Source organism: Vulpes lagopus, chromosome 2 (genome assembly GCF_018345385.1).
Source record: "Vulpes lagopus strain Blue_001 chromosome 2, ASM1834538v1, whole genome shotgun sequence".
Classification (NCBI taxonomy): Eukaryota; Metazoa; Chordata; class Mammalia; order Carnivora; family Canidae; genus Vulpes; species Vulpes lagopus.
The window spans coordinates 169,809,481-169,828,169 of record NC_054825.1 but is presented as its reverse complement, the minus strand read 5'-3'; the positions used below and the strand labels follow the sequence as shown (position 1 = coordinate 169,828,169).

General features: G+C 50.4%; 2 protein-coding genes across 3 annotated transcripts in view; one reads left to right on the top strand and one right to left on the bottom strand.

Annotated features, from left to right (window-relative positions):
* Positions 1-2,008: 2,008 nt before the first annotated feature.
* Positions 2,009-15,296, bottom strand: BLVRB (biliverdin reductase B). The gene is made up of 5 exons (XM_041746422.1): positions 15,120-15,296; positions 7,107-7,271; positions 6,881-6,970; positions 5,271-5,399; positions 2,009-2,256 (listed from the first exon to the last, which is right to left on the bottom strand). The coding sequence occupies exons 1-5, from the start codon at positions 15,196-15,198 to the stop codon at positions 2,099-2,101; spliced, it is 621 nt and encodes a 206-aa protein (XP_041602356.1). The 5' UTR covers positions 15,199-15,296; the 3' UTR covers positions 2,009-2,098.
* A 1,409-nt stretch (positions 15,297-16,705) lies between these two features.
* The window catches only part of SPTBN4 (spectrin beta, non-erythrocytic 4), a 77,149-nt gene continuing 75,165 nt past the window's right edge, over positions 16,706-18,689 (top strand). Inside the window, exon 1 of one of the 2 annotated variants that reach the window (XM_041746414.1) lies at positions 16,706-16,835. The gene's annotated coding sequence lies outside the window, so the exon portion shown is untranslated. Of the gene's footprint in view, positions 16,836-17,684; positions 17,767-18,689 lie in introns of those variants that run through there. The other variant, XM_041746415.1, reaches the window with a different exon arrangement.

Below are 18,689 nucleotides of genomic sequence, written 5' to 3'. Positions count from 1 at the left end.
CTTGGCACGCCCCTCCCCTCCCCGCTGGCGGAGGCCGCGCCCCCGGGGCTCCGAGGGCGGACGCTGCGGGGCGGAGGATGACGCAGCTCAACACCAGCCAATAGCTCGGCGCGGCCTACGTTGCCTGGGCGATCGCAGCCGGGTTCCCGTCTTCCTGCCCCCCCAACAGTTTGCCCCGCGGCCTCTTTCTTCAGCCTCAGGACTTCGCCGCACGTCCTGCGGTCGTCTCTCCTGCCGCCTCCCCTCCCACCCCCGGCGCCCCATCCTTCCTCGCTCAGGAGGGATGGCACCTCCACGGCTGGGAACTCGTTCCTTGCTCGCCACTGCCCTGGGGACAAAGTCCCAGCTCCTCCCTTTTTCCACAAAGCCCTTCACGGTCTGGCCTGATGCACACTCCTCCTCGCTCCTCGCCTCCTGCGAGGCGGCCCCAGTGATTGAGTTTCCATTTTTCCAAAATGACTTCGAGGGCCCGCCACCACCGTAAACCCTGAGATTTTTGTCTGTTTTCTTCCCTGCCTTATCCCCAGTGTTTTAGGTACCATAGCAAGTCCTCAAAAATGGCAATAAAGGGCCTCTGGATCTTTAAACTTGCTTCCCACATCCTTCAATTCCCAGGCCGCCCCCCCTCCCCAGAACTCCTCTCAAAAGTTTCCTCCTCCCAGAAGCCCTCCCTTGATGCTCCAGAGTGGGTTCGGCCCCCCATTCTGGGCTGCTCCCGTGTCCCGGGCTTCCCCCGTGCTGGCCCTGACCCCTCTGCCCATGCCTTCCATTCCTGGATCTGGGCGCCCACCGTGGGGACTGTGGGCCCTGCAGGCACCAAGGCTGTATCTGGGTCGCCCAGCGCTTGGTCCATAGCACCACCTAGCACATGGCTGGACACAAAGAAGGCACATTAAATGCCTATGTGACAGAAAGAGAAAGAGGGCAGGAAAAAAACAGCGCTAGTGCCCTGAAAGCCTGAACCAGTCAGTAATGCCCCACCCCCACGTTTCACCAAGAGGAGGGAGGGAGGCTGTTTTCTCCAGGCTACCCCTGCGACGGGAGTTAGGCTCCTCAGACCAGTTATTACCGGTTGGAATTTGTCAACCAGTCATCCTGCTGCTTGCAGAAGCAATATAGGATTGGAATGGAATTACTATTTTTTTGAGGAGAAGGGAAAAGATGTTGGGTGGGTAGGTGGGGGAAGCTGGAAATAGGGAGAGAGGACTGGCTCACTCAGACCAGGGAAAGGTGTCTCTGGGGAACATGGGCAGGGGACAGTAGATTCCAAAAAAGGACAGGATGAGGAAGGGATCATTCTTTCCCCTCCCCCTCCCAAACCTGCCCCTCTTCCAGGGCTCCCCTTCTCACCATGGCCCCACTCTAACCCTGTCTCCAGGTTCCGGCTCTATGCTTCTTTCTGGGTGTCTCTCTCCTCTCCATCGTGGACTGTCCATTCTGCTCATGCCCACCCTCGGGCCCCACTCAAGGGCTCCGTCTTGGTACCCTGGGGCTCCAGCCCTTACTCTTGCACGCCTCTGATCCACATTCACACGGCAGCCAAGGGCAGCTTTATAAAACACAAACCTGGCTGTGTCCCTCACCCCACCTCTCTCCTGCTCCACTCCTTGCACAGAACCTCAGAATAAAGCTCAGGCTTTTTACAATGATTCTGCACAGGTTAGCTTCCATGTAACAGCCTCTTGGGGATGACCACTCCTCCCCTTGGAGCAAAGTATTATTAACTTGTTGGCTCCTCAAGCTGGGTCAGGTAGCTCCCTCAGCCCTCTGGGCTTCCTCCTTCGGAGCTGTGGCCACTCTGGGTTGTGACTGTCGTGGGCTGGGGTGTCTTCCTCGCAGGACCGTGAGATCTGTGAAGGTAAGATTGCCCCCTGGGTCCTCCCTTGGTCTCTAGCACAGGGCCAGACGAGGAAATGAGTGAAAATCTTACACAGAGGCAGATAGAAACACTGAATCACCCAGACAAAACTGGACAGAGGAAAGAGTCACAGAGTTGGGGCTTCTAGAATCATTTGAAGCTCTTGACTCAAGATTTATTGCTTCTTTCCTCTGTTCTCCGTTCGCCAGAATGCTGTCCTCCTGGACAGGGTCAGAGCCCCTAGTCGTACTGGTGGGAGGGGTAGGTGCAGTGCCCGTTGTACTTATCGGTGGTGAGGCAGCTCAGCATGAAGTGGCCCAGGTCATGTTTGGAGATGACCCTGGAGGGCCCGCGTCCATCCAGGGTTACTGTGTAGGCCCCTGTCAGTGGCTGGTCTCCTGAAAGTGTAAAGACACTGGGTGAAGCTGAGGTCCTTTCCCCTTCCCACAACACGTGGTCGCTCCAGGGTGCTTACAATGTGCCCAGCCCAGAGGGCATAAGAGTCCACAATGTGGGACACCTGAGTGGCTTAGGGGTTGAGCCTTCGGCTCAAGGCGTGATCCTGGGAACTGGGATCAAGTCCCCCATCGGGCTCCCCGTGAGGAGCCTGCTTCTCCCTCTATCTGTGTCTGTGCCTCTCTCTCTGTCTCTCTCATGAATAAAATCAATCTTAAAAAAAAAAAAAAAGTCCATGATGTATCAAACTCTTCCCATGTGCAGGACGCCAGTCTATACCCCTTATTTGATCCATTTGACAAATCCTTATTGACAGCTGTTATGTGTCAGGGGCTGGGCACCCAGCAAGGAACCAAATGAATAAGAATCCCTGCCCTTTGCATGCAGACATTAGCTGGGAAAAGGCAACAAATAAAGAGAGTGAAATAGACAGTATGTTACAGGGAGAGAAAGCAGGGAATAGGCTAGGAACTATTATTAATTCAATTTTACAGATGGGCAAACTGAATCTGGAAGAGTCACTTCCCAGGGTTGCAAATTGCAAAGGGTGACTTCCCAGTAGCAAAGGCTAGATTTTCTCTAGGTCCTTCCGTCTGGAGGCATAAGTTGGCCAGTAGGAGGGCATCTGTTGGCTTCATTATGATAATTAAAAATCTCTGACTGTGACCAACTTAACTTAGAATCGTTTGGAGCGTACTGGTGCGGGTGTCCCTATTTTATTATTTTAAAAAAGATTTTATTTATTTATTTGACAGAGAGCACAAGCAAGGGGAGCAGCAGAGGGAGAGGGAGAAGCAGACTTCCTGCTGAGCAGGGAGCCCTAGGTGGGGCTCAGTCCCAGGACCCCAAGACCATGACTGGAGCTGAAAGCAGACACTTAACTGAGCCACCCAGGCGCCCCATGAGACATATTTTTTAAAAATGAGATGGAAGATTGTTCTAGATTCAAGGTGACATGGCAACTAAACACATGATCCTTGGTCAGATCATGATTTTGCGGGGAGGGGACGTTGAAATAAATAAATAAATATACACACACTATAAAAATATATATACTACACATGTATTCACATATAAACATTGGATGCATGCATAAATGATAAAGCAAACAGGGCAAAATGTTAATTGATTCTAGATGAAGGATTTATGGATATTCATAAACCTTTAATTTCTTCAAATTTCCTGAAGATCTCAGTTTTTACACACATACTACCAAAAAAAAAAAAAAAAGAAAAGAAAAGAAAAGAAAAAGAAAAACTGGGATGCCTGAGTGGCTCAGTGGTTGAGCATCTGCCTTCAGCTCAGGGCTTGATCTTGGAGTCCCTGGATCGAGTCCTGCATCGGGCTCCTTGCATGGAGCCTGCTTCTCCTCCCTCTGCCTATGTCTCTGCCTCTCTCTGTCTCTCATGAGTAATTAAATAAAATCTTAAAAAAAAAAAAAAAAGGAAAAAAAAACTAAAGAAAGGTACTCTATGTTAAATAATTTTTAGGCATGATGTATCTGGGCTTCACTTCAAACCCAGGAGGTCAAGAAATAATATCACTTATCTGTTCAGAGATAAGAAAAACAAAGCTCAGAGGCCACAGGCCTGAAGTCCACATGATGCTAGGGCTGGGATTCCCACCCAGCTTCTCCACCACGGGGCCTCACTGCTGTCGATTCAAAGCTGAGGATTCTAGTCCCAATAGGGCCATGAACTGAACCTTCTTTGACCCTCTAGAAGGTATATGCCTCTTCCTGTCAGGTCAGGGGCCCCAGGAGGCAGAGGGCAAAGCAGGGGCACCTGAGTGGCTCAGTGGGTTTGACATCTGCCTTCACTTCAGGTCATGATCTCGGGGTCCTGGGATAGAGCCCCAGTGTCGGGCTCCCTGCTCAGTGGGAAGTCTGCTTCTCCCTCTCTGTTCCTCCCCCTACCCCACTGGTATTCTTTGTCTGTCTCTCCTTTCAAATAAATAAACAAAATCTTAAAAAAAAAAAAAAAAAAAAGAACTGCTCTTGCAGTGAGCAGACAAATGTGAAGGAGATACAAATGTCTGGCCTTTGGGCCTTTGGGCTTCCACGCTGCTGTTCCCTTATCGCAGTTCACCCTCATCTGCCTCGTCCCTCAGTGTGTGAGACCATCTCTTTAGGGAATCTGTGCTCCATAAATGGCTCCCCATTACTCCCTTCTCTGTGCTTTATAGTTTCTCCATTCCCCGCAGCAGACCTAACAGAAAGAACATCTAGCTTCCTTGTCTCCCTGGCAGAAATGTGAGCCTCATGAGAATACACTGTGTCACCAGTGCCTGTAAGAGCACGCACTCCCTATTCAAGAGACATTGTTGAATGAATGAATGAACAAATGAACGTCTCCTTGCGTCTGACTCTGTGTCTCTCTCCAGATGGATTCCAGACCTGGGAGAGAAGAGGGTGTAGGTGTAGTTTACTGCTTCTCTCCACGATGCCACTGTGAAGCATGGTCTCCCTGGATTCGTTCATCCAACAAATATTTACTGAGCATCTACTCTATGCTAAGCCCTGTTCTGGGCACTGGGAAACATAGTTGTGATCAAAAACAAGACAAAATCCATGCCTTCAAAGAGTTGACATTCTAGTGATAAAACACCCACTAAATAAAATAGAGAATGATATGCTCCATGTGGTGAAAGGTGAGTCCCCTTCCCTTGAATATGGGCTAGCTCCACTAACTTAATAATAATAATAATAATAATAATAATAATAATAATAATAATAATGGGTTGTGGTTTTACATTTCTCAATTTGGGGTGGTTGGCTCAACAGAGAGAGCTGAAAGGGTGTTAGAAAGGGGATAAAGATCAAGCAGGAAAGAGGATAGAAAGTGTAAGACGAACATCTGCGATTTTACACTGGCCAGGATAGGCCTGGCAGGTCTCCCCAGCACACAGGAGGGGGCTGGCTATTGGTGACCCTGCTGCAAGTCCCAGTCCCACTCACCTATGTGTGGTGGCATCACAGCCACATACTTCAGGCCCGATTCCTGCAGCACCTTGTGCATCCGGATGTGGTCATCGGTCACAGCCTGAAGTTGTGGGGGCACCTTGGACGGGTCCCACAGAAGGAAGGCTGGGGGGGACACAGGGCACAGTGAGCCAATGCTTGAGGACAGATGGCCAGGCAACACACCCTGCTGGGCTTATGCCAGGACAAAACCCTATATGGGCTATCCATTGCCTTCCAATGGATAGGCCTCCCAGCCTGTCCCAGCCTCCTGTCTGATGGCCATAGAAGGGCTCACCCCTTCTCTCCCCACCTGCTCCTGTCTGGTTACCTTCTATCAGGATGGTGACAGCAGCCTCCTCCCTGGACTGCCTGCCTCTACCCCCACAGTCTGCTCCCCACATGCAGCGAGATGGAGCCTGTGCACATCCAGAGGGTCAGAGCTGTGTCTGTGGCTGTGTCTCACTCAGGGTGAAAGCAGAGTCCCCACCAGAGCCTCTAAGGCCCCACAAGATCTGGTGCCATCAGCGTCCTGACCTCAGCACCCAACATTCTCCCCTTCGCACGCTGCCCCAGCCTCACTCCCACCTCCGAGTCTTCACAACTGCTGATCCCTCTGCCCTCCCTCAGGTTGCTTCCCTTCCTGGGGAGGATGAGACACAGGGGCAAGGCGTGGAGACCATAGAGACAAGACAGCCTGGTTTCACAGCCTGCTGTGCCAGCCACAAGCTGTGTGAACTCAGGTCAGCTGGTGGGCCTCCTTGCACCTCCATGGCCTTCCATCCAAGGGAGGCATAAGAACAGCTACTATTGGGACGCCTGGATGGCTCAGTGGTTGAGCATCTGCCTTCAGCCCAGGGTGTGGTCCTGGGCTCCCCTTGAGGAGTCTGCTTCTCCCTCTTCCTATGTCTCGCCTCTCTCTGTATGTGTCTCTCATTAATAAATAGATAAAAATCTTAAAAAAAAAAAAAAAAGAACAGCTACTATTAACTGAGCACCTGCCATGTGCCACTAGGAGCATAAACACTCAGAATTTTGTGAGGATTCAGTGGCATTCATCCCTAGGCACTCAGATGGCACCTAGCACATCGTAAGTGCTAATAAATGCTGTTAGCCTTAACTGTTCCTGTATGAACCCTGTACCCCATCTTGGGTTATTCGAGGCAGCCAGTTGTTTAATGCCCATCTCCTCGTAAATGGGGAGCTCTGTGAGGGTAGAGACCTGGCTGTGTATGCCCGGCTCTGTCATTTCCTCTAGGAGGCTCTCCCTTCCCCCTCAGGCTAGGTCCGGTGCCACTGCTGGGCTTCTCCGATTAGGACCCTGATCCCTCTGCCTGTGCCCCTGCATCTTGGCCCTGACTATTCTGGCCTGACATGTGAAATGATGGGCGTGTTCACTACTTCCGTCCCATCTATGAGACCCCTGAATGCAGGGCGCAGGGCTGTACTGGTCACCACTGTGTCCTGGCATCACCTGGGAAGGTTCATGTTAGTGCTCAATAAATCCTCAACTTGGGATGGCTCTGATGCCACTTGGCAGAAGCCCTTTGGCTGCCTGTCCACTGCCTACCCCCCCTTCAGTCCCATCCCTATGACCCGCCACCCACCCGAGGTGCAGGCCACGACCTTGTCCACGCCATGGGCCTTCATGGCCATCACAATGTTCCGGGTGCCCTCGGACATAACTGTAGTAGGACCTTAGAGGGGATAGAGAGTGGCTGTCACTAGCAGGTGGCAGTGGTGGCAGGGGTGGCAGGGGCGGGGCCGGGGGTGGGGGTGGTGCTGGGGGCCGAGGCACGGGGGTGGGCCGTGGGCAGAGAGGGGGCCCAGTACTGAGGTCATTGCGGGTGCCCAGCAGCACGATGACAGCATCCTGTCCGGCCACAGTCTTGTCTACATCAGCCGCATTCAGAACGTCACCCACTACCACGTGGGCCGGCTGGGGCCCCTCTGGGGGCAGCCTGGAGGCGTCCCGCACCAGCACTGTCACCTCGTAACCTGTGGGCAAAGAAGGCAGGGAGGCAGGTCAGTGGGCTTGTGGGCTGGCACCTCCAGGCTCCAGGGGCTGGGTCCGGGAGGGTGCCACAAACCCTCAAATCCATCCCCCAGGTCCCCGGTGATGTGGCAATACCCTTCATGCTGGGTCATAAATACCCTGCCACTAAGGACCCCCGCGCCAGCATGCCCCAGACTTCTCCACTCTCCAGCAAGTAAACGGTTAAAGCCTGGCATCACACTGATCTATGCCCCCCATCCATGGTCCTGGAGGAAACCTGGAGGTACAGTAGAAGATGTGAGTTGCCCAAAGGTTGCCCAATGCTGGGACTGGACCCCAGGCCTACTTCTGAAGGGTTGGGCCGGGTTAAAGTGGTCATTAAGGATTTTGAACATCTTCTTTTGAACATCTTCTCCCCAAAGAATTTTGAGTAACTCTGTGTCCCACACATACACACCCATTTTAAGGTTTACAACCAACATGTTTCTTCCTTTGTTCTAAACAATGGCAAAATATGTTAATGTTTGAGTGTATGGAAATGATGATGTAAAAAAATTATTAGGGGACACATGGGTGGCTCAAGTGGTTAAGTATCTGCCTATGGCTCAGGTCATGATCTCAAGGTCCTGGGATAGAGCCCGGCATTTGGTTCTCTGCTCAGTGGGGAGTCTGCTTCTCCCTCTCACTCTGCCTTCAGCTCTGCCTATTTCTTCTTCTCCTCTCTCTCTCTCTGTCAAGTAAATAAATAATTTTTTTCTTTAAGATTTTATTTATTTATTCATGAGAGACAGAGAGAGGCGGAGGCACAGGCAGAGGGAGAAGCAGGCTCCACCGAGGGAGCCCGATGTGGGACTCGATCCCAGGACCCTGGGATCATGCCCTGAACCAAAGGTAGATTCTCAACCACTGAGCCACCCAGGTGTCCCTGAATAAATAATTCTTAAAAAAAGAAAAAAAAAGATTAATTGTCTCCGTTATGGACTAAAGGTTTATGCCTCCTTAACCCCACCAAATTCATGTACTAAAGCCCTAACTTCCAATGTGAGGGTATTGGGAGATGGGGCCTTTGGGAGGTAATTAGGTTTTGATGAGGTCATGAAGGTGGGGCCCCATGAAGGGGTTAGTGTCTTTTACAAGAAGAGGAAGAAGAGCATCTGAGTGGCCTGGTCAGTTAAGCATCTGACTCTTTTTTTTTTTTTTTTTTTTAAGATTGATACCTTATCTTGGACTTCTCAGTCTCCAGAACAATGAGAAACAAATGTCTATTGTTTAAGCCACCAGTCTATGCTATTTTGTCATAGCAGCCCAAGCTCACTAAGACAGCCTCTACATATCATCCTTGTGGTAAGTGAACCAGAGCTCCTTTGAGAAAGGGCTGATTGCTGGCCTGCGACAGGGAAAGGACAAGATGAGCCTGGAAATATATATATATATATATATATTCCAGTGCTCCAAGCCTGGAATATCTTGTACTGTCAACTGCTAAGGCCGCGCTTAACGAATGATGCGGCCATACTGAAAGGACACAGGAGCCACTTGAAGGGGTTCTCATTGGAAAAATCAGGGACAATATGATTTGTCCAAAAGAATATTGATGAGAAAGAATCAAAACACATGAAATACTTTAAAATCTGTGAGTTCATGATAAACTAACAGAGAAACCTCATGGGACATCACAGACAGCTATCAGAGAATTGATTGATTCATTATTCAGAAAATGAGAGAAGGAAAAACAAAAGTGTTTCACTTCTGTCATCATGTATTTCAAAAACAAATAAGGGGGGGCACCTGGGTGGCTCAGTGGTTGAGCATCTGCCTTTGGCTCAGTTCGTGATCCTGGGGTCCTTGGGGTCAAGCCCTGCATTGGGTTCCCTGCAGGGAGCCTGCTTCTCCCTCTGCCTATGTCTCTGCTCTCTCTGTGTGTCTCTCATGAATAAATACATGAAATCTTAAAAAAAAAAAATGATGGGCTAGGGTCCCAGGTTGGAGAGTGGAGCCCCCATACCAACGCCATGCCGGACAGCTTGGACAAGGACATGTATGCATGTACCCCAAGCCCCAATGCCACATGCTGGTGCCTCACCGCAGGCCTTCACTCCCCATATTTGATGAAGGCCTTTGACCTCCTTCCGAACCGCCCAGAACCCTAGTGAGAGTTTATACAGCAGTAGCATGCAAAGAACAGGTATTACTACTACGACCAGGAGTTCCACCAGGATGCGACACATCACAGGATGCCAGGAATTGGATGTTCCGCACATGTTAGAAGCAGAAATGCAATGGAGAAGAGACTATGAAGTTGATCAAGAAAATTGTCAACTGGGGATCCCTGGGTGGCTCAGCGGTTTAGCGCCTGCCTTTGGCCCAGGGTGTGATCCTGGAGTCCCAGGATCGAGTCTTGCGTCGGGCTCCTGGCATGGGGCCTGCTTCTCCTTCTGCCTGTGCCTCTGCCTCTCTCTCTCTCTCTGTCTATCATGAATAAATAAATAAAATATTTTTAAAAAATTGTCAACTTATTCAGAAAAGGTTGAAGGCCTGTCAACAGAGGGAATGTGAGAACTGCGGACAGGACTGTGCCAAGTAGCTGGAGCAGTTCACCCAGGTAGCCAAGGCCTACCAGAATCCCGTATCACAACCAGGGTGGGGGTGGGGAAGGCATTATTCTTCCAGGAAGTGCCTGGCAAAACAGAAATAGCATATGCCAGCAGATAGAAAGGCTGCGAAAGAAGCCACCACTGTCTAAGGCAGCACCCAGAGCTCCTTCACATGACTATTATTAAAATAAAGAGTAATATTAAACCTGTTTCTGGTATCGCCTTCAGCTCCCAACCTTGAGATACTGATGAGCTTTTTTCTAAATTATTTTTTTAAATTCATCTCATTGACTCTATCTCCCTTCAAATCCAGCTACTGCTGAACTTGTAAGAGAAATAAACAAAAGGCAATATTAAAAAACAAATGATGGGTTATGTGAACACTCTGGAACAATGATGATGATAATAAGGATCATGTTTACACACTTTACATATATTAACTCATTTAATGCTCAAAGTAACCCTGGGTTTGAGTTACAGCCCCACCACTAACTAGCTGTATGACAATGGGCAAGTCACTTAGCCTCTCTTGGCCTTACGACCTTCATTTATAAAGTGACACTAGTAGTAGTCTACCTTACAAGGTTAATGTAGGTTTAAATAATGTATCTAAGTGTTTAAGGCAGTCAGTTGACTTTTGGAAAGGGTGCCAGGACAATTCTATGGGGGAAAAATAGTCTTTTCAACAAATGGTGCTGGGACAACTGGATACGCATTTGTAATTTTTTTTTTTTAATTTATTTATGATAGTCACAGAGAGAGAGAGAGAGAGAGAGGCAGAGACACAGGCAGAGGGAGAAGCAGGCTCCATGCACCGGGAGCCTGACATGGGATTCGATCCCGGGTCTCCAGGATCGCGCCCTGGGCCAAAGGCAGGCGCCAAACCGCTGCGCCACCCAGGGATCCCATGGATACGCATTTGTAAAAAGAATGAGGTCAGATCCCTACCTCACACCAAATATGAAAATAAACTCAAAACGATCAAAGACCTAAATGCGAGAGCTAAAACTATTTTAAAAATCTTAGAAAAAACGTAAGTATAAATCTTTGTGAGCTTGAATTAGACAACAGTTTCCTGGCTATGACATGAAAAACACAAGCAACAAAAGAAAACACAGACACACTGATATCATCAAAATTAAGAACTTGTGTGCTTCAAGGACACCATCGAGAAAGTGAAAGGATAATCCACAGAATGGGAGGAAACTTTTGCAAGTCATATATCTGGTAAGGGACTTGTATTTAGACTATACAAAGAACTACAACAAGTAATAAAAAGATGACTAACCCAATTAAAAATTGGGCAAAATAACTGAATAGACTTCTTCAAAGGGGATACACAAATGGCCAATGAATACTCAGAAAGATACTCAACATCATTGGTCATTAGGGAAATATAAACCGAAACCACAATGAGAGGGACACCTGGGTGGCTCAGTGGACCTGGGATCCCTCCTTTCCACACTCCAGAGCCAGCCGCTGAATTGGCCAAGGGGTCACGGTGTCCAGACAAATTGTACCCATGTCATGATCGTCCACAACAGATTAGGGAAGCTGAGGCCCCAAGCTTGGGAAGAACATGCTCTGGTGTGGTGGGAGTGGAACCCAGCCTTTTCTGCCAGAGACACATGTTCACTCACAAGCCTTGCCTGCTACACATACACACCCATACACATGGGGGGACCCAGCCCCACCCCCACAGCCAGAAACCCACCAGCTCTACCCAATGGCAACATTAGTTGAGCGCTTCCTGTATACCTAGGATTGTTCTCGGGGCTTTCCAAGAAGCCATTTAATATTCAGTGAGTCTGGGACACCTGGGTGGCTCAGTGGTTGAGTGTCTGCCTTTGAATCAGGTCCTGACCCCAGGGTCCTGGATTGAGTCCTGCATCAGGCTCCCCACAGGGAGCCTGCTTCTCCTTCCACCTATGTTTGCCTCTCTCTGTGTGTCTCTCATGAATAAATAAATTAAATAATAAAAAAAAAACCATAGCAAGATACAAGTTCAAACCCACTAGAATAGACAGACAATAAATGTTGGTGCACATGTGGAGAAATTGAAACCCTCATACACTACTGATGGGTATATTGAATGATGCAGCTGCTTTGGAAAACCGTCTGGTAGTTCCTCAAAGGGATAAACATAGAGTTACCATATGACTCAGCCTTTCCACTCCTAGGTATATGCTCAAAAGAAATGAAAACATACATTCACACAGAACTTGTACATTTAAGTCCATAGGGGCATTATTATTCATAATGGCCCCAAATAGAAACAATCCAATGTCCATCAGCTGCATGGATAAGGGATGCCTGGGTGGCTCAGCGGTTGGGCATCTGCCTTCAGCTCAGGGCGTGATCCTGGGGTCCCGGGATCGTGTCTTGCATCGGGCTCCCTGCATGGAGCCTGCTTCTCCCTCTGCCTGTGTCTCTGCCTCTCTCTCTCTCTCTGTGTCTCTCATGCATAAGTAAATAATGCCCAGTGCCCCCATCCTGTGTGACCAACTTTCATAAGGGAATGACACAAAGCCTGTGTTGTACTCACACATCAGGGAACGGTGGGGGCTTCCAGGATGCCAGTGTGGGCATCGGTTAACTACCAATGGTTAAAGTGGGCCCTAGTAAGTTGTGGGTATTCTGGGGGAGAAAAATGTTCTCCTAGAGAGTAAGAGCTTTGACACAGGCTCTGTAAAAGGGTGCCCATTAGTGTTCTATTTTTGCTGATTAGTGACATTTATTGAGAAACTTATATGCCAAGTGCTGTGCTAAGCTCTTTCTACAGATGAATGGTATTTTTTTTCCAAGATTTTTTTTAACACAATCCACATTTAAATGTAAAATTCAATAACCAGATGTGCATGTACCTAGTGGCTACCATCCCAAACAATAGTGGTTTAGAATTCACAGATTTTAACCTTTAGAAAAAAGAATGTCTTTAAGGTACTTCCAAAAATCCCTTACTTTATATTTTTCTGTCAATTTTTCATTTTGAAATAAATTCACATATATAGGAAAGTTGTAAGACCTCAATTCTCATGCTTGCTTTTGCTTTATCTTTGTGTGTGTATAATATATAACATACATAATTGTATATATGTGTATATAAATACATTTATACACAAACATATGTTACATATATATGTATGTATGTGTGTGTGTATATATATATATATATATGTTTATTCTTAACTATTTGTTGTTTTTTTTTTTTAAATTTTATTTATTTATGATAGTCACACAGAGAGATAGAGAGAGGCAGAGACACAGGCAGAGGGAGAAGCAGGCTCCATGCACCGGGAGCCCGACGTGGGATTCGATCCCGGGTCTCCAGGATCGCGCCCTGGGCCAAAGGCAGGCGCTAAACCGCTGCGCCACCCAGGGATCCCTATTCTTAACTATTTGAGAGTAAGTTGCAGAGATCATGCCCCTTAAAAGCTTTTTTTTATCTCAACCCACGGTACAAAATGGATTTCAAAGCCTACCCTAGTACATACAAATCCATGCATATAGAATTGAAAGAAGTTTCATAAAACCAATATTCAACATGCAATACACTCTGACACTTTTATGACCAATTAAGTATATCTCAGAACTCACTATGACCCACAGTTTGAAAAGCCCCAAATCGCAATAAGCCTAAAAGGTATTATTACATGCCTATTTTGAAGATGGAGAAATTGGGGCAATTTTAGGCAACTAAGCCATGGCTATGAGTTCACTTAGTCAAAAGAAGGCTTATTGGGCACCGACTATGTACTGGACACGGTTCCATGAATTTCCCATATATTATCTCACTTAATCATCGCTAGCACCCCTCAGGAAGTACTACTAGTTTTAGCTCCACTTTCCAGCTATCTAGGCACACAAATGACAAGAGATTTGACAACGTAGTAAATGGTAAGTGGTAGAGCTGGGATTTGAATGCGGGCAGGCTGGTACCAGCCTACAGAATCACTGAGGTAAATAAAACTCTAGCTCAATGAAGCTAGAGTTTCCTTTTTCTGATGGGGACAGGGAAGCTCAGAGGTTCACTGTGGATCTTAAGAGACTTGTCAGAGCCACCGGGAGAAGGTAAGGGCCTCCCGGAGGCCTCAACACTCAATTCCTTGGGGTGCAGTCCCACTGGTGACCAGCAGGGTGGACAAGTGCAATTCAGTGGAATTCAGGATTAAGGTTAAGGTAGTAACATGGGAATCCACATCCTCAGGGTGACTCAGCATCTCTCAACTTCTCCCTCTTACTTCCTCCTCCAGAAATGCTTATCCACAAATTTCTTTCTCCTCCCACCCCCTCCCCCAACAAATCAAGATCCTTACTAGGTCTTCTTGGAGAAGGGGAGAGTAGTGGGCGGGATGAGGAACTGTTAGGCAAGTTCGAAGAGGGTGGGCTGGGCTACAAGACTACAGAGAGTGGGATCCTGGTACCCTCCACCCTGTTGGGGCACCCAGATAGTCGAAATCTTCAGAGTCTCTGAGGCTAGCAAGGGTGGGGCCCTATATCTGGAAGTCACAGGCCTCAAGAAGGGTTGGTGAAGTCTGAATGGCGGAGGCAGGAGGGGAGGCTGCGGGATGTTTATCCCCTCTCCTGAGACAACCGAGAATTTCCAGCTCTCATCCACTTTCCCAAGACCAGCGCCCAAGTCTTCACCAATGTCTCTGCTCGCTGTCCTCTTTCCATTAGGTGCTCACAGCAACTCCTCCCCCAGCCTTCTCAACTTCCAGCCTTGGCACCCAGGCCTGGAGCCGGTGGACTTTGGGCAGTTAAGAGCACAGGTTGGGTTCAAATCCCAACACCACCACTTTCCAGCTGTCTGATAGTGGGGAAGTCAGTTTCTGGGCCTCAGTTTCCTCTTCTGTCAAGTGAGGCGATCCTCCTTCTCACCGCACATGAGCGCTCTGAGGATTTAATACCGGTGAAGAGCGGTAGGTGCTAGGAGGCAAGCCGCTCCCTGGCTTAGTAAGCCCTCGCTGGGTGCGCTAACCACCACCCCAATTTCAACAACGTTTCATAAGAGCACGGTATTTAAACCTGTCACTGGAGTCCCCCTGCCTCCCATGGCCAATCCCTAGTCCTTGCACTCACATAAAATTGGATCTCACAGCGTCCCCCACTTCTGTCCCCGTTCCACCTGCCTTGCCCCTAGGTCACAAACCAAAGCACTGATGGCCCAACCAGCCTCACCCGGGTCCCAGGGTGCCCCTTCCTAATGCGCTGCCTGTGCACCCCGTGACATCCCCCGCCCGCCCCAGCTCATGCCTGCTTGCACCGCCTGCGCCAGGGCGGTGAGCCCGGTCCTGCCCGTGGCACCGAAGATGGCAATCTTCTTGGCGGCCATTCTGCGGAGTCGTGGGGGTGCGAGGCCACGGAGTTGCACCACGCGCGGGAACCAACTGGCTGCTGGGCCGCCTTCTCCGTCCCTCTCGCGCGGGAGGGACGGGGCGGGCCGGGCACCGAAGGCCACGCCCACCCCCTGCGGGCCCAGCAGGCCACGCCTCCAGCCGGGGAGAACGCGGGGGGCGGGACAGCAGGCTGCCCGCCTCCGCCGGCCGCCCAGCACCTCCCCCTCCGCCTGCCGCTCAGCCCGGGAGGCGGGGCCGCATCCGGCCAGCTGGGCGGAGCGTGGGTGGGCCCGATGCCCCGCCTCTGCGCTCGAGCCGGGGGCGGGCCGAAGCTCGGGCCACGCTCACCGACCTCTCCCAGCTCACGCCCCCTCTCCTAGGGCCTGACGCTGACCGGGGACTCACACTGTGCCCCAAGGCTTTCCGGAAGCTACTAGGGTAGAAAGTGAGGCAGGGTGTGACACTGTAACCGTGTGTGCCCCTGTGCCTCTGTGGGACTGTGCGAGTAACCCCGAGGGAGAACAAGATTGTGGATGACACCATGTGCCATTCTCTGTGTAGCACTATGTTAATACAATAGGAGACGGTGTGTGACACCCCGAGTGGCAAGCATTGATGCTGTTCCTTTGTGACCTTGGGGTGCCACTGTGGGTGACACTGTGTCAGTCTGTGATGCTGTATGCATTCATGATGCTGGGGGATATGGTGTGGGACATGTGTGAGATGTGTTTTATGGGAGTGTGCGACTGTTAGACAGTGACAGTGTATGACACCCATGTGTCATGTAAGGATGTGTGACTGTGACCCTATTTGAGTGTGTGGTAGTGGGTATTAACTGTTGTTGTGATGCTGTTTGTGACCTCTTGTGACTGGATGACGTATGAGAGTGTGACAGCACAGGACGTGTGACATGTGAGTGTGTGACTGATGTGACAAGTTTGAGCGTGTAAAAAAGTGTGTGACCTGTGCGATTGCGAAGCTGCGTGTGACCTGTGGGTATATGACACTCTCTGTGACCCCACGGGAGTGTGCGAGAGTGTATGACATCCGCGTGCTTGTGTGTGACACGGCGTGGGTGGTGGTGGCACTATTTGAGTGTGCCACTACGTGTGATGCTGTCGGGCACTGTGCCAGTGTGGGACCCCATGTGAGCGTGTGACTGCGTGTCAGTCTGACTGTTTGACTCTGCGTGACCCTGTGGGGGGTGACACTGCGTGAGTGTGTGGCTGTGGGTGATGTTTGCGACGCTGCATGTGACCCTGGTGTGTGTGTGTGTGCCCGTGTGGGAGTGTGTGACCCCGGGAGAGTGCGTGGCCGTGTGTGACGCTGCCTCCGGCCCCGCGAGCGCCGTGGCTCGGAGTGTCACCGCGCGTGGGCCAGCGCTGCGGGCGGCCGAGGCGGCGGGGGACCGCGGGCGGGAGGGGGTCCCGGGGGCGCGCCGAGCGCGGCGGCCGCGCGAGCGGGGGAGGCGCGGCGGCGGCGGCGGCGGCGGCGCATGCGGATCTGGTCGAGCGGCGGGGCCGGCGGGGCCGAACGGAGCCGGGCCGGGCCGGGCCGGGCCCCGGACGCCGACACGGAGGGCGGTCGTCGCTGCGAGCAGCGGGGACGGCGGCACCGGCGGCCGCGGGCCCAGGTGAGCGGCGTTGGGGGATGGCCCCTCCCTGCAGCTTCTCCCCACCTGCCCGAGCATCCCTCCCCCGCGCGCTGTGGGCTTGGCCTGAGCCCCAGGGTCTCCCGGGCTGGAGGAGGGGAGCGGTCCAGGGCAGAACGAGCCCCCCACCCCTCAGCCCTGTCAGCCTCCGCGCCATGCGTGGGTCTTCCACCCAGGCCTTGTCCTGCCCGGGCCCCCTCCTTGCGGAGCAGTGACTAGACTGCAGGGAGAGAAAGGCGCGGCCCTGGAGGGGTTAAAGCATCGATTTCCACCCCCAGCCTCGAGCCTTTGCTGGGGCCGCAGGACACCTCTTTCCACCTCCTCCATCTCCTTCTCCTCCCTTCCTTCTCCATTCAACCGCGTAATGGCCAGTCCCTTCCAGGACTGACTGCTTACCAAGTGCTAAGTGCCTCCCCATCCCTAAGTATCCTTCACTGAGGAAACAGTTGTGATCATCTCTTAACAGGGAGGGAAACTGAGGCAGAGAAGCCAAGCGAAAGATGGATTAAAAATACCGCGAGAATAAAGCAGAGCTTGAACTTACTTCTGTCTGACTCCAGCATAGGCACTTTGATTTGCTAAGATAGGTGGCCAGAGGATGAATAATAATAGCAAGGATCATATATCAAGGGCTTGTATGTACTAGATACCATGTACCCTGCATTATTAACTCATTTCCTCTACAAACATCTGTAGGCAATGGGCACTGTTATCATTACCATTTTACAGATGAACAAACTGAGGCCTAGAGAGAGGGTGACTGGCCAAGGTCACACAGGTGGTAAGTAGCCATGCACTCACTTATAGCTTTCCATGGAAGGAGAGAAGAATAGCAGTGGATTTTGGAGTGTCCACCCAAAGGGATAGTCTCCACTACACTGACCAAGACTGGACCCTGCTTTCCTACAATCTGGTGGGTTATCAACTGTCGGAATCTTTGCGAAGAACACTGATCTTCCCTCAATTCCCCCCTTTCTAAGTTTTGGAATCAGGGGGCCTGGAGGGAGGAGGAGATGAATCTGGTGTTGCCCACCCCCTTAAATTTCATATTTGCAATCCGGCAGTGTTCTAGAGCCTAGCTCTGGATCAGACAATATGTCAGCTAGCTGTTGCCACAATAATGCTGCATAAGGAACCAGCCCCAAATTCAGTGTCTTAAAACACTGAGCATTTATTTAATCATCGAGTTTAAAGTCAGTGACTGAGGCTGGGCTCAGCTGGGCAGTTTTGCTGATCTGAGCTGGGCTTATTCACATGTTGGGATGCGGGGGTTGGAAGAGGTGTTGACTATTGGCTCCTGGACCTGGCCTTGGCTTTGGTGACTGGAGCCTTACACCTGGACTGTGCTGACACTATTTTTCTCACGGTCCCAATCAAGCACAAGCAAAAACATGCAAAGTCTCTTGAGTTTCAGGTTCAGAATTCACCAGTAATTCCACCTGATTCTGTTGGTCAAAGCTAGTCATGTGGCCAAACCCAGAGTCAAGGCTGCAAGGAGTTGCTCTTCCACTTTTCTCGTCCCTACAGTAGAAGAACATTCAGGAGTTATATGGCAAAGGGTGTGGTTATAAGGATGAAGAACTGAGGCTGTTTAATGCAATCATTTGATCAGAGTACCTGCATTTGAACTCTGGCTACCCACTAGCTTTGCAACTTTGGGCTTGACTTTCTTCCTCTAGTGCTCAATATGTGTTCATTCTTGTTCTTACTGTGTTGGAGAGTTTTACTGATAACAGTGTCATCATTCTAACAATAATACAGGGACAATGTACACTAGACACTACTCTGTGCCAAGTGCTAGGCTGGGTGCTTTAGCACAGCCCTATGAAATGGTCA

Bases quoted from the DNA above. Each gene is read 5' to 3' on its own strand.
- BLVRB (XM_041746422.1), bottom strand. From the start codon at position 15,198: ATGGCCGCCAAGAAGATTGCCATCTTCGGTGCCACGGGCAGGACCGGG. The intron at 6,971-7,106 runs GTACTGGGCCCC...ATCCCCTCTAAG, and splicing joins GGGCACCCGCAATGACCTCA to GTCCTACTACAGTTATGTCC. The intron at 2,257-5,270 runs GTGAGTGGGACT...TTACACTTTCAG, and splicing joins TGTGATGCCACCACACATAG to GAGACCAGCCACTGACAGGG.